At 39.5% G+C, this 18,816-nt stretch overlaps 1 protein-coding gene across 9 annotated transcripts in view; it reads left to right on the forward strand.

Annotated features, from left to right (window-relative positions):
* PPP1R1C (protein phosphatase 1 regulatory inhibitor subunit 1C) overlaps positions 1–18,816 on the forward strand; it is an 84,157-nt gene that overhangs the window by 15,909 nt on the left and 49,432 nt on the right. For 8 of the 9 annotated variants that reach the window (XR_014713656.1, XR_014713657.1, XM_084643929.1 and 5 more), the window contains exon 3: positions 18,417–18,454. The exons of the other annotated variant lie outside the window; for it this stretch is intronic. Coding sequence is in view for 6 of the 8 variants with exons in the window: in XM_084643929.1 (XP_084500055.1) it covers positions 18,417–18,454 (38 nt within the window). In the remaining 2 variants the exon portion in view is untranslated. The remainder of the gene's footprint in view (positions 1–18,416; positions 18,455–18,816) is intronic. 9 annotated transcript variants of the gene reach the window in all.

Below are 18,816 nucleotides of genomic sequence, written 5' to 3' on the forward strand. Positions count from 1 at the left end.
TCTACTCCAGTATTCTTTTACTGCAAATAGCTTCAGCATTGGAACAATAGAACAGAAATGTGACGAAGACTGCACGGAGGTTCTGTGATTACTCTTCTTTTGTGTTTTCATTAATGTTTGGAATGCATCCATACTATAACTAATCAATCAGTGCCTTGGTATTCTAGAGCTTACCTTACCAAAATGTATTTTTGAAAGCCTGTAAGTGGTGCTAGGAAGCTTAATGTGCTTTCAGAAAGACACGTCCTTTATTGAGGGCCATATTCCCCACTCTGTTACTACAAGCAGAGAAGAGGCAGGCTCAGTAGAACCTTCTGGGAGGACCTAGTCAGGTGAAAAGTCAAATAAGGCAGGGAGCTTCATGATACGTTCCACTCTTACCCTGATCCTGTGGAAGCCTCTCAATAGGATCAGGTCAGTGACATAGGCCAGGAAAGACTGGTTCAGAGTGTAGCAAGCATTGCTTGTGAACCTTGCTGAGGTCCTATCACTTAGTGTATGTCTGCGCTGCAACAGAGGTGTTATTGCAGCTTTGGGTAGGAATACCTGTATGAGCTTTAATCTAGCTAGTGTGGATAAAAATAGCAGTGAAGATGTGATAGCATAGGCTTCTATTAGGACTGTAGAAGCATGCCCAGGACGCTGGACTCATACTCACACAGCTGTTAGCCAGTGCTGAAGTCTGTGCTGCTGCATCTTTACTGCTATTTTTGTGTGAAGGGGTTGGCTGATGGAGTCACAATGCTATTGATCCGAGCCCAGCCTGTAGAAACATCTCTATGGGAGTGCAGATGGAGCTCCCATGGGTGTAATTCAATAGCATTCTGGGGATGAGGATCTAATGGGCAAGAGATCTACACCAATCCTGTTGTCTATTGGCACTTTCTGAACCCCTGGGTAGGCCAGGGGAAAGGATTTGTTGAACCCGTTTAGGAAAAGGCTTGTAGCAAGCTTGTTTGCCAGTCAGTAGGTCTAATGTTCTGGGCCTCCGACTCTAGTCTCTCTTTCAGTTCAATATGTCCTAGACCTACTGGATGGAGTCTATCTGGGTTGGCTTCCTTGCCAGTAACTCATAGTCCTGCCTGTCCCAGGGCTAGGAGTTGGGGAATCTGGGATGGGGATGGGGACCAGGCCCTCCTGCTCCACTGGGTCACAACCCAGGGCCCTGAAAGTGAAACAGCATGCAGTGGCCTGGGTTTAGCCCGCCTCTTGCTTGCCTTCCCCTGGGCCACTGCCTACCACGCCCAATGCCTCCATTTGGGGCGTGCTTGCCATGGGGTAGAGACTTTTGCTTCACATTTCCACAATCTAGGGGCTGATGAAGGTAACCTTTTGGTGCTCATTACGCAGTTCTTCTTCCCCTCCTGCTGCATAGCAGCGCTACTAAAGGAAATGGCTTTTCTTTCCCCATCTTCCTGGACTGCTGGAGTTCTTGTTATATTGGCCTTTTTCCCAGGAGCACGCTTGGCAGTGTCTGAGAGGAGGAACTTTCCTTGCCCAGTACGGTTCCAACCCTTCCCCATCTCAGCCTTAATGTGGGGTCTGTAAACCCCATCACAGGATGCTAGACTCTTTTGCTGGTTATATCTTGCAAAAATACATATTGTCCAATTTTCATAGGGTTTGTCTTGAAGCCATCTATTGATGTCACTAAATATTTTTAAACCTATTCATTACTGGAATAGTGGGAGCTATTTCTTGATGATCTAGAAATTGATCTAAGAAAACATAAACCATCCTGAATCTCAACCCAAATCTTAAAAAACTTGACCCAGACATTCTGAGGTTCACCAAGTATTAATTTTGATGATCTTAATGTAACACACTGTAGGTAGTAGATATATGTGCTTAGATACCCCACTGTCAACCCAGAAATGTCAATGTCAGTGTGTGATTTAGGAATTAATAAATATAGCATATCATGTTAGGGGAGTGGGACAACTCATTCCATGTGAATCACAGTGACATGTTCCTGATCATTTTGTTACAGATGCCGGCATAAAGAAATACAGGGTCATTACTGAAGCATAACCTTTCCAATCTCTTGTATTAGTGAGATTAGTCAAGATTCAATTTTAGGAAATCATAGACTATTTTAGTTTAAATTAACTGATTATTGTCTTGTCATTTCCTAAATCCATCCAGCTTGCCTTCATATTGCCTATAGGATTATGGAGCCTCAACTGAACACACCTATATACAGAAATGAGAAATTAATTTAAGTAACCTATATTTCCCTCCTCTTTCTGTAGCAGGGACCTCAAAGCCAAAGAGTTTTACTAGTAAGAACTTGCTTGGTGCATTGTTGATACAGGCATTTGAAGAACTTAATGATGTGCAAAATCTATGATCATAAGAACTGAGAGAGTAGCTGGCAAGGGCTAGCTATAAAATGAGTTGTTACTGGAATATTTGTGGTATTATTTAAAAAGGAGGAAAGGTACAAAGGTTCCAATAATGAATGGTTAAAGCTCAAACTACTGGCTGTTGTTAGGGTATGTATTTGTTTTCTTCTTCCACAGCAAATTGTCATCTCTCTCCAAAATATACAATGTTCTGCTATTCAGCTTCCAATGTATTTTTTATGGATCTATGAGCCATAGAATGATGTGAACAATTTTGACTTTTTTTTTGTTTTTTTAGTTGAGGTTGGAATACTCATACAGTTAAGAGAAAAGAATGAAATAGCTCAAAATGATAGCTATTTCAGCTGTAACTCCAATGCAAAGATTGCCAGCCCTGTGCCAATTGTAAGCTATTTTTCATCAGAATTGATTCTTGTATACTATGCTGCTAGGAAATGGTTCAAAATGTACGTCGTGGGGTCCAGCTGGTATGGTATTTATGTTAGCAATTAATTTTTCTTGTGTTGCCTCACTGGTATTCATATTGTCAAACTGCCTATAAGACATTTAAAGTAGATCCAAGAGAAGATATTTTTCTTTAAAGTTAGCAGTGTGGAAAGGATTAACTATTATTATTATTTCATTATTACAACTGAGCACATAACTCTGAGGAAATAATTTTTCAGTTCAGCTTCTTTTTCTGTTGAAAAAAATTATTGAAAATTATCAATAAACATGTTACAGTTTTCTCACATAGGTTCATTATTCAAAATTATTCGTTGCAATGGATTCATTTATTTACAATTATTTCATGGTTCACAAGCCACGAGTTGCAAATGTTTAGTAAGCAAAATTTGAAGGTCAAGCTGTGTCAATGTTTTGACTGGTCACATCGATCTCATGGTGGTGTTTCTGGTCCATACTGCTTACTTTAAAATGCTTAAAAATGGCCAAAATCAAAACTAAATATTTAAATTTTGTTGAAACAAAGCATTGTGTTTGGCCCAAAAAACATTTGTTTTAACTTTTCAGTTTTCCAAAAATTTCTAAGAATGCTATTTTTGGTTCACCCCAAAATAAATTTTGTTTTTGATTTTTTTTTGATTTTTCAGCAAACTGAAAAATCCGTTATTCACCCAGCTCTACTTGGAGTTCCCTAAAAGCTAACCTCAAGAACATTTAAGATGCTCTAATTTGCTGTAATAATTCAATCCACAAGGTACAAAACTTTTCTAAGGATTCTCTGATGATGGTTAATGTTCATTATCTCAAATGAATGTTCATAAAATAAGCATATAAAAGGGAAGACATAGGTCAATATATAAGTTTTTGCATCTTGCTGTCTCCAATTAGCAGCCAAACTACAGGCTAATAAGCCTGAGAAATAAGATGCTAAGATAAAGGGGAATCAGTAACAGCAGTTTCCTGCAATTAGTTACATGTATTCTTATTTAGGTGCATGAATTAACCAGGATCTTTCAAGTTAAGTGAATACTAATGTTATATCATCATTTAGTCAGCCTTACTCAAGATCAATAGAAGTTTTCCTGATTAAAGACTCAGTTACAAGCTGCTAAGAGAGTGGTTATAGAAAAGCCAAAATCTTATTTCAGTGAAGGAATGAATGATCTATTCCTACTTCAATTACAGTTGGATATGTAGGCCACAATTTTCAGATGTAGTATCCTGAATTTAGGCTCCTAAATCTTGGCCAAGACACTAATTACTGACTAATGAACATTCAGGGCAGGGTAATGTCTCTCTTCTTAGAGGTATAGGGCCACATTAATACTCAGATAAGGTGCGTATTTCACCAGATGTGATTCCATTAATTGAAACGGGCCTACTTGTGCAGTAATGTAATATTCAAAAAATTAGAATCTAGTCCATAATTAGTAGAATTCAACAATACAGACCTAGGCAAAGTTTTTTTTCTCCTGCTGATAATCGCTCATCTTAACTAATTAGCCTCTCACAGTTCATATGGTAACTTCCAACTTATCTGTATGTATATATCTGTCTTCTTACTGTATGTTCCATTCTATGCATCCGATGAAGTGGGCTGTAGCCCACGAAAGCTTATGCTCTAATACATTTATTAGTCTCTAAGGTGCCACAAGTCCTCCTGTTCTTTTTGTGGATACAGACTAACACGGCTGCTAATCTGAAACTTGACCTCTCAAAGTGCTTTATTACACATAACTGATGAACATCTGCCATCTGGTAAACACCCAGCTGTCATTCCATGCCAGCATACGCCATGACAGCTTCTCTGACACTGAAGTCAAGTTTCTTGTTGGTGGTTTTCTGCAGAGTAGTTTGGCGGTATGGAAATCTATTCCTCTAATGAGAAGTCAAAACCACAAGACAAACTTGTTACCAGAAACACTTAAACAGTTTTCTTAAAACAAGACTTTAACAGTAAATGTTGCCAAAGAAAGATGCATTTTGCTCTCTGTAATTTAGATTTCATACTGAAATTTCAGTAGAATGCATGTCCCTAATTTGCCAAAGCACTTAAGCACCTGCTTAAATTTAAGCATACGTGCAAATATTTTCCTGAATCAAGATCCTTTCCTGCATTTGCTGTGGTTAGAATGTACTCAATTTAACTAGTAAAATACCATCCAAGAGCCAGATTCTGTCACTTTTACTTTCACTGAGTCACAGATTCATAGATTTTTATGGACACTGTGATTAGCTATAAAATTTAATTTAGTAATTACTGCATCAAGTCCAAGCAGTGAAATCAGTAGGAATAGTTGTGGAATAAGGCACTAATCAGTGTGAGTAAAGGTGGAAAAATCTGGCCCTAAGTGTTTACATTAGAGATAGTAAGAAACATAACCTTATTTGTGGAGCTATAGCTCTAATATGCTTTATTGTATGTTTAGTGCCATATACATTATGCTTTACAAAGATCAGTAATGAAATGATTCAGTGAACTAGAATACTAGATGAATAATAGGTTAGGAGTACATAATAAATATATCCCAGAGAAAAAACTTGAAATGACAAGTCCATATATCTGCTAATCCATTAATTTAGTACAAAGTTTAGGTATCTTTAAGGTTTATTGAGCGTTCAGACTCTAGAACAGTGTGTCCAGGGTGGAGAGATCAGAACTCTGTAAAGAAACATTAAAACATCAAAGGGATTTTCAGTCTGACACAAAGTTAGAAGGAAATTAACAGTAACAGTTGCTGGCTATATTCCATCTTCAGATATAAAAGTTATGGCATGCACAATATTTTTAATCAGAGCTGTGCCTTAATAGTGTCTATGAAGAGTTGGACAGAACTTCTTACAAAAAAGTGATTTAATCTAGCAGGTGCAAAAATAAATTTAAAAATAAGCATGCCCATTTATATAGGTGTTCTGCCAGTGAGCTGGCTTGATTAACTAGATGCTACAATGCCCCTTAAAGAAACATTTTAAATTCAGTAAATATAAAACTCATATGGATGAATCTAGGGAAATGGAATCCTTGCACTTCTGTAGGCTTAGGGACTTTTCTGTAGCAACCTGCATGGAACTTGGAGGGAGCAGCAGAGCCTGCAGAATGGAAGAGTCTAGGGAAGGCAGCAGGCCGTCAATCTGTGAGCAGATAGCTGCAATTGAAGCATCCCTGTAAATAGTTCTCTTAAGAAAGAGAGTCAGTTTCATTTTACAAGTATGAAGTCCTTACAAGTTATTATCCAGCATATGGGACACAAAACACTTCCTTACTCTAGATGAAATCCTGACTATTGAAGTCAATGGCAAAGCTTCCATTGACTTTGGGGAAGCCAAGATTTCATTTATATGTATATGTTTATATTTCTTTCTCCCTTCACATGGGCAGGGAGCAGAGAATTCTTGTTTGCTTGTTTTTGTTTTGCTGATGCAGGCCTTAAGTGCCAATCTCTGAAATATTTTCTTAAGCTTTTCTAGGCGTTCAAGATGCATTAGGTGTTGGTACGGTGTTGGCATATGTGAAACATTGAGGGTCTGTGATTAAACTTAACTTTTGTTGTGTTGGAAACAGGAAAAATATGTTTGTCTCCAAGTTGATATTCTTTCAGAATGAAATAATTAGATGCAGCTATAAAGCAACTCTCTGTTAGACATTGAACTGTACCTTCTGTACACAGTGACACCTTGTGGTTTTCTCATGGACTTCTCCCTTCTGTAAGTAATTCTCTGCACTGGACCAATTGCAAATTCTGTGGGAGGAAATTTCTCTCTAAATTATGCCTGATGTTTCAATGAATTATTTAGCCTTGATGATTTATCTCTGCTAGTAAGATATTTTCAGCTGCATCCTGCACACAAGGTGACATGTTAGAGACATGAAAAGAAAAATTCTTTCACTTATTCATCGCTGGCCAACTGAAAGGCAATTCCCTTTATTTCACACAAAGGGGAGACTGTGGTGCTTAAAGAACTGCTAAGAGGCTTTAAATTCAAATTAGCAATGTTTACATTATGATTTAAAGCCAATCTCTACATCAATTATTACAACAGGGAGATTTATTTTAAAATAGTGTCTCCCCGTGCCCCTTCCCCACCCCCCGAGTTGATCTCTTCCTCTCATAAGAATTACCAATCCTGTAATTGCTCCCATATGACTGATTAGTGACTTTATGTCAGGAGACTGCTCCTATATTTGAAAAATCTTCTAAAGATACAAGTTTTCCCAACAGTCTTTCTGAACGAGGCTCATTCTATTGTAATTAGAGCTGACCAAAAATTGGCAAAAAATAAAACTGAAAACATTCCATCAATTAGAAAAGGAGTACTTGTGGCACCTTAGAGACTAACCAATTTATTTGAGCATAAGCTTTCGTGAGCTACAGCTCACTGTAGCTTACGAAAGCTTATGTTCAAATAAATTGGTTAGTCTCTAAGGTGCCACAAGTACTCCTTTTCTTTTTGCGAATATAGACTAACACGGCTGCTACTCTGAAACATTCCATCAATTGTTTTTGCCATTTTTTGTGAAAAATTTTGACTGACATTTTTGTTGCCATTTCAATTTTCTTTGGGCAGCTCCAATTCTGATGCACATCTGCTAAGAATCCTAGAAGACTCTGTGACCCCAGTGTTCATAGTCTTAATAATCCCTAACACAAACTTTCTGCTGTCTTGGGCAGAGACTAAAAAATTTTGCCCCTTTCCTTCCTCTACTTCAGAGCCAAAATCTAGCCCTTCCCCCTCTGATCTAAAGTAAATTAAAAAAAGTATATTTAAAATAATGAGCAGATTGAGGGGGCGAAACCCTGATCCTACTGAATAGGCCCGCCTTTTACCCAAGGTCTCTATCAGGTTAAAGAGATTAACAAGGGAAGAGTTGGATTAACAGCAGAAGGGGTGGCAAAGAGGGCAAAAGAGGCCACCAGAAGATTCTCACCATTATATCACCATTTCTCTCTATGTTTAGGAATCTAAGCCTCCCACGTCTGGAGGGACAGTGCATGAGGTATATCACTGGGACTACTTGCATGAGTAAATGCTCACTAGTGCCAGTAAGGATTGCTCAACATAAGTTCAGTGCGCAGGGTAGCAAAATGGATGCAACATGACAGCAAGGTCTTTTCTGAACACCATGTATGTATGTGTGTGTGCTTCCTGACTGTGCATTTTTAAGAAACTCTTAATTTACAAAGTGGTTAGTAAAATGGGTGAAACATGGAAGGTGTGCCTATGCTGTAGAGTGCAATCTAGAGTGTCCAGGATGGCAGGTAGACTCTTGGGGTGGCATTAAGTAGATGGCAAAGAAGCGGAGAGGAGAGTGAAAAAGCCCAGGGTCAAATGCTCATTTTAGTTACAGCAGCAGAAATCTGGGGTAATTCCACTGATTATAGGAATTATCGTGGATACTCCAGTGTAACAGATCAAAGTTTGCTCCATCTGAGGAAGAATTAGAAGATGACAACAAAAAGCACAGAAAGAAGATGACATTTTTGTGCCTATTATAATACGTCATCTGTGTTATGTGGTAAAACTGGGGGCCTGATTCACCACTGTGATATTCCAGTTTTATGCCAGTGTAACTCCATTGATTTCCATGAGCTATGCTAGAATAAAGCTGGAATAACACTGTGGTGAACCAGGCACTCTGACTTCTTTCTGAGGGTCTTGTGTTATAAACAAATGCACTAAGGTTTGCTTTTGAGATTTAAGATGGCTCCATATTCCCTTGAGGAAAATTACAGTCTCAATATGTACGTCTTAAGGGAATTTTGATCCTTGTAAGTTATGAAAGAGGATTTTGTTTCATGTCCAGAATTATTATGCAGTCGTCACTGGGTCACTAGGTATTGATGCCCTTCATTTGCAGCCAGCACTCCTACCAGATTTTGTAGAGAGACTCACTCCGATGGGGCTGTCTTTGCAGCAGACACTTGCATGTCTGGAGGAAATGGCTCTATTATATTTTTTTTGTTTGTTTTAAAGTTAATTTTAAAAATTGCTATTCAATGGGATTTGTTCTAACAAAGGGCATGGCTGCTCCTGGTCGGCACCGCTAATGTTTACTTCTTAATGTCCGATGCCGCAAATGCAGAACTAGGCAAACATGATCAGGCTAATTTATCTGGAGGCAAAGCTTTCAAATGGGCAACCAGCTGATCCATCTGACCTATGGCATTCCTGGTGTTAATGGGTCTTAGAAACCACCTGGCGGGGATAAAGAGCCAGGAGGTTCTGGAGTTATTTTCAGTACAAATTGGGGCTGTGCTGAAGTTGATTAGGTTTGGGAATACGTCAGCCAACTGTGTTTGGGCTGGTGTGAGTCGTGCAGAGTAATTTGTAAATATTAGAGCTAAATTAATAATACACATCCATTTCTCTCACATACAGCCTGAGTCATCAGGCTGTATGTTGGAGAAGTGGAGGTAGGCTAGGGAGATGAAGTCTAGCCTCCAGCCTGGGATTTAGGGTACGAGATTGGAATGCAAAGCCCCTCCATGCCACTTGATCTGTCCCAACTCAGATCCAAGGGTCCATCCCCTGGCATGCCCCTGTGCAGCCCTCCACAGTAGCTTATGGCAGACTTTCAGTGGAGGCCCCTTCCTCAGTGTTCAAGGAGTATGCTGGCACCATTACATCGCAGCTCTTCCTGCAGGTGCCAACAGTTTTTGCCTTATGGTACCGTCCTATAGAATTTAATAGAAAATTGTACCTTTTTTCAATCGGCTTTTGGACCATCCTACATTATTTAAGAGAAAATTCTATCCTTGGCATAGAATTCTATAAGATGGTAAAAGCTGTGTAGAAAGAGTGTAATTCTCTGTGGGCCAGTAGCTGTGGTATTTCAGTTTTATGCTGAAATCAACCCCTTGAAGTTACATTGACATAAAACTGGAGAATCCTCTCCTACAAGTAGTAAATTCTGTAAAACACAGGTAGATGTCTGTAGGTTCAGGAGTAGGGGGTCTAGATTGAATACATTACTTTACAGCAGTGCTTGGATTTAATTCGAGTCATTTAACTATAATTATTTTAAGTAAGGCATTCAGAGGCCTTGGTAACTAATACATATAGAATATTTATTATTATTTCTTTTGGACAAGGCAGCCTAGTCATAGCTTAGAAAATCCATGACATGTAACTTTGTATTAGATTCTAGTGTCATGACTTTTTTAAAGGCCACAAACAGTGATTATTCAATTTATTAAAGCAATATTGATTAAGGCCCTGACCCTGGAAAGTGATAAATCCTTGTGGAATCTCATTGGTTCCAGTGGGGCTCAATACAGGCATAAGCGTTCATACAAGTCAAGCTCTTTGCAGGATAAAGGCCTAAAAATGACAGGCAAAATGGGTGACTGACTCCTACAGGTTCTTAGCACGAATCAGCCAACTGTGCCACTGTTACTTACTCTTTTCTCTCAGATTAATGTTGTTATGCTCTAGAAATCCCCTCTGCACACAGGGCATTGATTCGTACAGTCTCTCCTAGCCTGAACTCCGAGAGCTCCATTGGTGAAGGTGCCTGACTCAACACAGTACGGAAGGTTTCATATGCTACTAACCCTACCAACGGCCCCATTGTAGAAGAAGCAAGGGCAGAATGGCCTGGGCTGGTGCTTCTCCTCTGTATTTTTATTAATATTTCCTGTACAAATCATATTATTAGGGTTCCCTGTAAGACCAAGCAATAATTTAGATGCTGATTAGAGTATGAAATGCAGTGGAACTGTAAAATACTTACTCTCTTGTCAGCCCTAGAATAAGGGAGGAAAAACCTGCCTCCAGCTACACTTACCCTGGCAGCTGGGATATTGTAGTTTAATGAGGCACTTTTGCAGTGCAGAGGTTTACAGGGGCACACGCTAATGCTCAGCAGGATTTGCCATATTTCTTAGTAATTAAATGAAATTACATATGCCTCAGCAGCAGAGTTTTCCTGGAGAGACATAGACAAAAGGAAACCAGACAATTCACTTTGTCAAAGTGTTTCACATCTTTGCCTGACTAGATATTTTTCAATTTCTTAGCTCAGTCTTGCAACAAGATAGCTTGAGAAGTGGTTAGAGCAGTATGGAAAATCCTCACTGCAGGTTAAAAGCAGATAATGTAACATTTTTGAAATTGGCTTGATTTTTTTTTTATATGGAAAATAAAGGTCATTTTGGGGGAAGAAAATAAACAATACTAAGATACTGAATTTCTAAGCTACATTCCATCTGAAATGCTTTCTGAACACCACTTAATGTAGCTGCATAACATCCCCTCGAAACAGGTAGGTAGGTATCACTCGTTTTATTGAGGAGGAAACTAAGGCACACAAAGGAAAGCCAACATTTTCAGAAACCTGCACATTCATCTGCTCCAATAGGTGGCCCAAGAAATTGCTAGATATGTCAGAAACTGGTCATTTGCCGATGCAGTTACTGAGATTGCTTATTTAACTGCAGCTATTGTCTGTACAATTTAGGCGTACAATTGCAGATGCAGTTTTCTGAAAATCTGGGCCTAAGGGACTTTCATGAGGTTACACAGAAAATCCAAACAGAGCAAGTCCACTGAATGCCTGAATCAAGGCCTTCCATGTACCCTCGTGAGAAAGGCTTCCTTTGTCTCATTCACATCCCAAGATGGTCATGCTGACAGAAAGAACTAAGAAGAACTGAATCTTTTTTTTTTCCACCTAAGAAAATGATAAAATTTCAGCACAAGTCAAATGCACAGACATCAGCATTTGGTCCATTTATTTCACATAAAAAATAATCAATTCATATTTGCTGATAGACATGGCATTATTTTGCTACAGAGAAATTTTGACAAGTGAATACTAATGAAACAAAAACTGGTTGAACGAGTTTCCACGAGCAGGAACATTTGATTTCTCACTAGTTTAAGATTTAAAATCCCTTCCAATGTAACGTTTCACATAATGAGCCACATTCCTGGCTCTATTCCACCTGCTTTGCTTGTTCCAGTGTCACAAAGTAGCAGAGCTGGCTCTAGGCCTAAGCAGACTAAGCAATTGCTTAGGGCCCTGAGCAGCTCAAGGGGGCCCCCTATTAATTATTAGTATGTGTTGTGTGTGTATATGGGGGAGCGGGTATTTCTGCTTAGGGCCCCCAATAGGCTAGCACCGGCACTGCAAAGAAGCCAGAAACCCTCCAGCTGATAATTCCCCCAGCCCTATTGAAAAGCGGGCATATCTGGAGGAGGATCAAAGGATGGCACCACAGACTGGTGGCTGAGCCTCTTGTCTGTGTAGCAGTGGAGGGAGGTGTGTGTAAAAAGGGCTTGAGGGATGCTCCAGACCATTAGCACCATATCCAGTGTGCACCCAAACCAGCCATCAGCTATCCAGACCCATTTCCCGGGGCTCCGTCACCGTGGTGAGCTCCACCGTGTCTCCTCTTGCAGTAGTCATGTATGCAGGCACTTCTCCCTGCCTGGACAGCAAAAAGGAAAAAGCCAAGACCAAAAGGAATAGCGCAGTAGGAATGCAGCTGCTTCAGAAGCAAATAGACGGATGATTGGAGCTGCTCAGAAAATTTGACCTTTTAGTCAAAACAAAACCAAAAAATTTCAGCCAAAAAGTGAAAGGTTTTGTTTTTCAGCCTAAAACTACTTTTCAGTTTATGGTTTTTCAATAACAAAACTACCTTTTCCAAATAAAGCAGAAATGTTTAATGAACTTTTGGGGGGTCAAAACCCAATTTTCCATATAAAAACAGTTTCAACAGAATTTTTTCAACAAGTCCTACTGACTAAACTGATGAAATAACTAATTTATTTTGGAGTAAAAAATGTAGGTCTTGCCTCTGAGGATTAGGTTTCTGAGTGCCATTAACATCGAGTTGCATGTTGATCAAAGTAATGAATACACCCTCAGCTTTTTAAGAGTTTACAGTTATTTTGTTCTTTATAAATTAAGCCGTGTTTTCCTATAATATTAATGCTGTCCTCTAAACACCACATGAATTGGGCATGTTCAGGGTTCTTCGCTCAGACCCCTATTCCCCTCTCTCCCTGTTACTGCTAGAAAACTGGGGGGTGGGAGGGAGGAAATGTTTTAACAAGGTAAAAATGAATGGAAGTAGCACTTTCCCTTTTCAAAGTAGCACTTTCTCTCATTTTGGATGGTCTGTCTCTTTAAATGAGAGAAAGAAGCACAAAGTGACAATGCCTTTTTTCTTTGTGGGGGGGGGCGACAAATTAGAAAGTGACCGCAAGTGCTTTATTTTCCACTTTGTTTCACTCTTTCACTCCTTTCCCTTTTCTAAAGGGAAAAGGGCGTTGAAATTAAAGAAGTAAGAGAGTACGATTTTAATCTCCAAAGTAAAACAAATGAACGCAACCAAAATTAAATGAAAATTTTTGAAATATGAAAATTTTTCACTGGGGGGCGGAAAAAACAGTTTCAACCAGCTCAGCTCCTGAGTCCGAGTCCAGTGCCATAACAGCAACATCCTTCCTCGCTGCTATTTTATACACAGTTGGGCTGCCCAGGCTGAACCCAGGGCAGAAATTGATCCTTTGTTGTACAGAAATATTGCCGGGGCAAGGCTGCCGGGAGAGTCTAGTGTGACCTGATTGTGCCTCCTAGTGGAGTAGAGTGAACTGCAGGTTTTTTTCTGAGCACACACACACATTTCTCAGCAATTATACCTGCCACTCACCGAGCTTTTTCTGTGCTGGCAGCTGCTCTCTGTATAGGGTGACCAGACAGCAAATGTGCAAAATTGGGACAGGGGGTGGGGGATAATAGGTGCCTACATAAGACAAAGCCCCAAATATCGGGACTGTCCCTATAAAATCGGGACATCTGGTCACCCTATCTCTGCAACCTGTTCTGCCTTCCATGTTTATGACTGAAAACTGGAGCAGAAGTTTTTATTTGTTCTTACGACTGGAGGAGGAAGAAGATTACTTAGTCTGACGAGATATGATTTTGCAGGATGACTCCATTGGGGAGCCCACTATTGAGATCAGAGGCCAAGTCATTTATAATATGTCACCTCATGCCCTGCACAGTCGCTGTGAGTGCATTAAGTCTATCCGATGAGAGAAGAGGGAAGGGAGGCAGATGTGTAATGCTCATGTTTCCTGTCTCCATTCTCATTCTAAAGAGACCACGTTGCTCTCTGCACAGTATGGTCATGTTTCTTTGCAAAACTAATAGGGATTTGCTGGGAAACTGATAATCCGATATAGCTGTGGTCGTTCTGACTGCCACACAGAGCATGGCCAGCTTCTGACCTCTTTTATAACAGGGTGGCTCTGGTGTAACTCAACTAACTGCATGATGATGTGGGTATGAGGATATGTCTGTGCTAACAAGCATTAGAAATTGATCTGCTCTGAAGGACTTTCAGTAAAAGAATTCCCCAGTGCATCTCCCTCCACCTTGCAGAAATGTCACTGGGCCAAATTTTGCAGCTTTCCTTCAAATGCCTGTGAAAGTGAGTGGGAGTTTGCAATGAGCAAGACTCTGATTCTGAAATGGAATCTGGGCGGCCAGAGTCCTGCATCTGGCTGTACCCCCCTTGATTTCAATGGAGCTTCACAAAAGTGCAGAGATCTACCTCCATGAATCTCACTTCAGGATCAGGCCTTATGTAATACTGTTATTTATGTAGATAGACTGATAAAAGTGCCGATCCCACTGCTCTTTCTAAAACCACTGAGCAAAGTGAAGCCCTATATTTGAAGTCTTTGTTTACTCTGCCAGAGACTGAGCTTTACTTAATTCACATGAACTTAGAATCCCTTGAGCTTCAAATGTTATTGAAACATTGTAGCTAAGAGTCTACAAACTCTTTCCACCTTTCCTCAGCACAGGTGTGGTAAAATCAAATCAAACCACCATTAATCTCAAGTGCATCTGCCTTAAAATATCTTGGGTACATATAGGTCTTTTCCCAGCTATCCAAATCCATTTCTAATATGCCATATTAAAATCCAGTGTGGAAAAATGTCATATGTTCAGATTTAAAATGTAATAAAATGATGTATAGTTGTATGATGGAAGAACATGGACTGACATAAAAAATACTTACAAATAACAGAGTGCGATGGAATCTGTAAGGGAAATTATATCAGGTGTAAATAGCCTGAATTTCAATTCCTAAAAGCCTGGCCAAAATGATTTTCATTCTTAATGAGGTAATTGTCAGGGTATTAAATGTCAGTCTTTTTCTGTATTATCATAACAGACTTTGGGTGTAATCCTGGCCCCACTTTAGTTTTGTGATTAACCTCAGTGGGGCCAGGATTTCACCTCTCATTATTAATGAGCTCCAATATTTATGATTTGTTTTAAATCATTCCTTGAACTCTCTCAAGGGGAGAGAGCACCCAAAGAGCAATTTAGTAATGATATCAAGCTACCCACTATTAACTGAGTTCATGGGGATTTAGCAATTAATATCAAGTCACCATAACAATCCACAGTATATTAAATTCTGTCATTCACTTGGCTTTTTATTAAGGAGACTAAGAGATGTCTGGTTTAGTTAGTTCACAAAGATCATACTCTTCCCCCTCCTGCCTGCCTTTTCTTCCATTTCTCTAATTACTTGGGTCTTTTCTACATGATGGAATTTCCTGACAGAACTATACCAGCATAATTATACCACTATAGTTATACCAGTAAAACTCATCATGTAGACACTCTTAATTGGGAATACAAGTGCCTTTTTCCCTGATACAGCTTATATTGCTTTCAAAGCGACATAAGCTAACTCAGAAAAAGGCACCCATTCTTAAATCAAATTGTCTACCCGGGGGGTTACATGTAGGTATAACTATAGCACTATAATTACACTGGTATACTTCTGCTGGTTAATTTCCCCACGTAGATTAGCCCTCAGTTGCTCATTCACTCCACTTCACTCTCCACTCCTTTGCCCTTCTTTCTCACCAAAAAAACTCCATCCTTTCACCCATGGCTCACTCCCACCGTCCACTTCCTCTGCTCCTAGTGTCATGCAGCTGAACTCATTTGTGGGAACTCTTGGGACAATGTGGACATCAGGCTGCATGTTGACCAGGCCTTATCCGCTTGTCCCTTTACTACCTCTACTATATATGCTACCTCTTCCTATACATTTGTTTTCCCCTTCTTCAGTTCTTCGGTATTCCTTGCCAAACTGCTCTATTTCTCCATCTGCATTCATTCCTTCACCCACAACTCCAGCCTCTTTCCTATACCTTCAGCATCCCCATAATACCTTCTGCCCCATCCTTCCTCTCTGAGGAAGATCTCACTAACTGAGATTGACCAGATCAATTGTAACTTCTCTTTTCCCCGCCCCCTTCTTTCTCCCTTACACAAAGGCTAAAGTTTATGCTCTACTCTCTTCCACCAAACTGTCTGTCTGTCCTATTGATTCAACTCCTCCTGGCAACTAATCTCCATCACCATTGCCTCTCCAACCATGGCTCCCTCTCCTTTCTTCCCTTCATCTCTCAGCTCATTGAATGCACTGTTTGCAGCTGCTTCTCCAAGCCTGTCTCCTTTAACTCTAAGCTGGAGCCCCTCCTTTCCGGGTCCTGATCTCCCCACTCTATTGAAATTGCAAACACAATCAAGTCATATGATTTCAGTGACTTAATTAAAAAGTAATCAAATGGATTTTGTTCATTCCCAAATTTTCACATAGGTGCTATGCTGGATATTTGGTGCTGATTGCATTATAGCAACTATGTGGTTTTTTCTAAACCCAAACAGGGTCAAATCCTGTTCATATTACTAACTTCAGTGTAAGTGCTGCTGAGAGTAAGGTGAACAGGCTAGTTTAGCAGCAATGTCCATTGCTGATAGGTGTAATGTGACCCTGCTGAAAAGAATTGCAAAAGTGCAGGCTCTGATGATTAGAAATGTGCAAACCTTAAGTGTTGAAACTTGAAACCAGACAAAATGTTACTGGTTGCAGGTTTTGTTCCCAGCCCAAGGCTCAGCTCAAGTTTTGTTGCGAAATTCACAATCCTGAGCAGATTTAAGATGGAATGTCACCAAACTCAGCTTTCACTGACCTTTGGCTTCATTCAAACTCTAGCTCAAAATGAAACACAGAGTCCTGATCATGAAAATCCCTTGACACACTCAATTCCCATTGAAATCTCTCACCCACAGAAAGCATTAATGATTTCCTATTTAGTGCTTTCAATCTTTAGCTCTCCAAGTGCTTTACGAAGAAGTGTTAAGTATCACTATCCCCATGAGTCTATGATTCTATGATTTTATAGATAGGTAACTGAAAAATAACTTATCCCAGGTCACACAACAGGCCAATGGCAGGAACAGGTCCTATGAATCTGAGCCTAGCGCCCTTTCTGCTGGCCCAAGGCTGCCCCCTTCTTTAGTAATGAACTCTAATTATTTAGGGCCTATTTTAATTCATCCTTTACTCACTGGAATATCAGTACTTTTAATGCATGTCTTATAAAGTCATATGTGGAGGAATTGCAATTAATCAGTTAATGTTTGTGCAGTTCTCAGATACCAAAGAGATGAGCACCGTAGAAAACACTATTAAACAAATAATTAAATAAATAAATTCTTCCTGGCTCTAATACAATAATCTCTCTCTCTCTCACACACACACTGGGCCCTATTTTCTCTTCAGGTGCACATGCACAAATTCACCAGACTTTAGTGGAAAGTGCACAGGGGCATTTTAGGATGGAAGATCTTAGAGTGGGGCCCATGTGTTTTGATGGTGAGAGATTTGTCGCACTCTATTTTAGTGTCACTTTTTTTTAGAGCTCTGTAATTATGTGGCATCAAAGGTCTTGCCCAGTGGATAGTGTAGTAATTGGAAAATCATCCTTGACCATTAACAACATGCAAGTTGTGACAATAGAAAGGTAATTAATTCTTATGCAACAGGGCATAAACTGATTGCAACTAAGTGATAGGAAGCGATTGACCTCCTATCCCATGTACAACATTGCACAGTGTAACAGATAAATTATAGGAGGTATTTACTTTCTTTAGAAGTACTAAATTTAGGTTGTTGATGGAGGCAGTATATACCATGTAAATTAACCAAAAGCACTATGTAATAACAAGAAACACTCCATGGTCACTTCTCACCCTAAACCAGTGTGCTATCATGAAACTTTTAAACTGTGAATTTAGAAATAATTATATTAGAATTGCTAATTTTATGTATAATTATAAGGTACTCTTCAGTGATGTCATTTTGCTGTTATATTAATAATTTAACAGCTCGTAGTTGGTATTAATGATTATTAATTAATTTCTAGTTGTGCCCATAAACTACTAGGTGTTTTGCAAACATAAAAGAAGGTGAAGTTCCTGTCCCAAGGACTTACAATCTAAGGGACAGATTTTTCAAAAGTGCTCATTGCCTAGTGTTCTGAAGAGGAGCTGTTGAGTGCTGAGCACTTCTGGAAATCTGGCCAAAGCACTTATATGTTTAAAGGGTGTTGATCTCTTTGGCCTACAGGACAGACAAAGGCTAGGGGAAAGCTGTAAATCAGTGGAGTTATTCCTTATTTACAGTGGAATACAGAATATGGTCCACAACATTTACCCTGGAAAAAACAAGTTTTTGGTACTCCCTTTTCTCTAATTGAATCTTTTCCCTTTTATAGAAATAGATGAGAAGAGAAAGAACAACTCACAAGGAGAAGTAAGTTAGTTAAATTTTTTTAAATAGTGGGCTATTGTTTAACAACTATTTTGAAATATTAATTCTTGCTTTGCTGGCTTATACAATTGTTTATATTATCAGGCTTCCGTAACTGACACAGCTTTTCATGGATGAAGCTTCTAGATAAATGGCTTTGTACAAATACCTGTTGCTCCTTTAGTTCTGGTCAGTTTCTCCATTAGTCTCTATTCAGGTTAATGAGCACAGCAAACGCCATTCATTAGTACAGGGGAGATTAGGGATTGCAAGCTTCCTTTCTAATTCTGTACCAGGGCCAGAACTAGTACTCATTGAAAGCAATTAGTCTTTCCATTGACTTCAGTGAATATTAGCTCAAGTAT

Source organism: Lepidochelys olivacea (assembly GCF_965140295.1).
Source record: "Lepidochelys olivacea isolate rLepOli2 genome assembly, chromosome: 11".
NCBI classification, from domain to species: domain Eukaryota; kingdom Metazoa; phylum Chordata; order Testudines; family Cheloniidae; genus Lepidochelys; species Lepidochelys olivacea.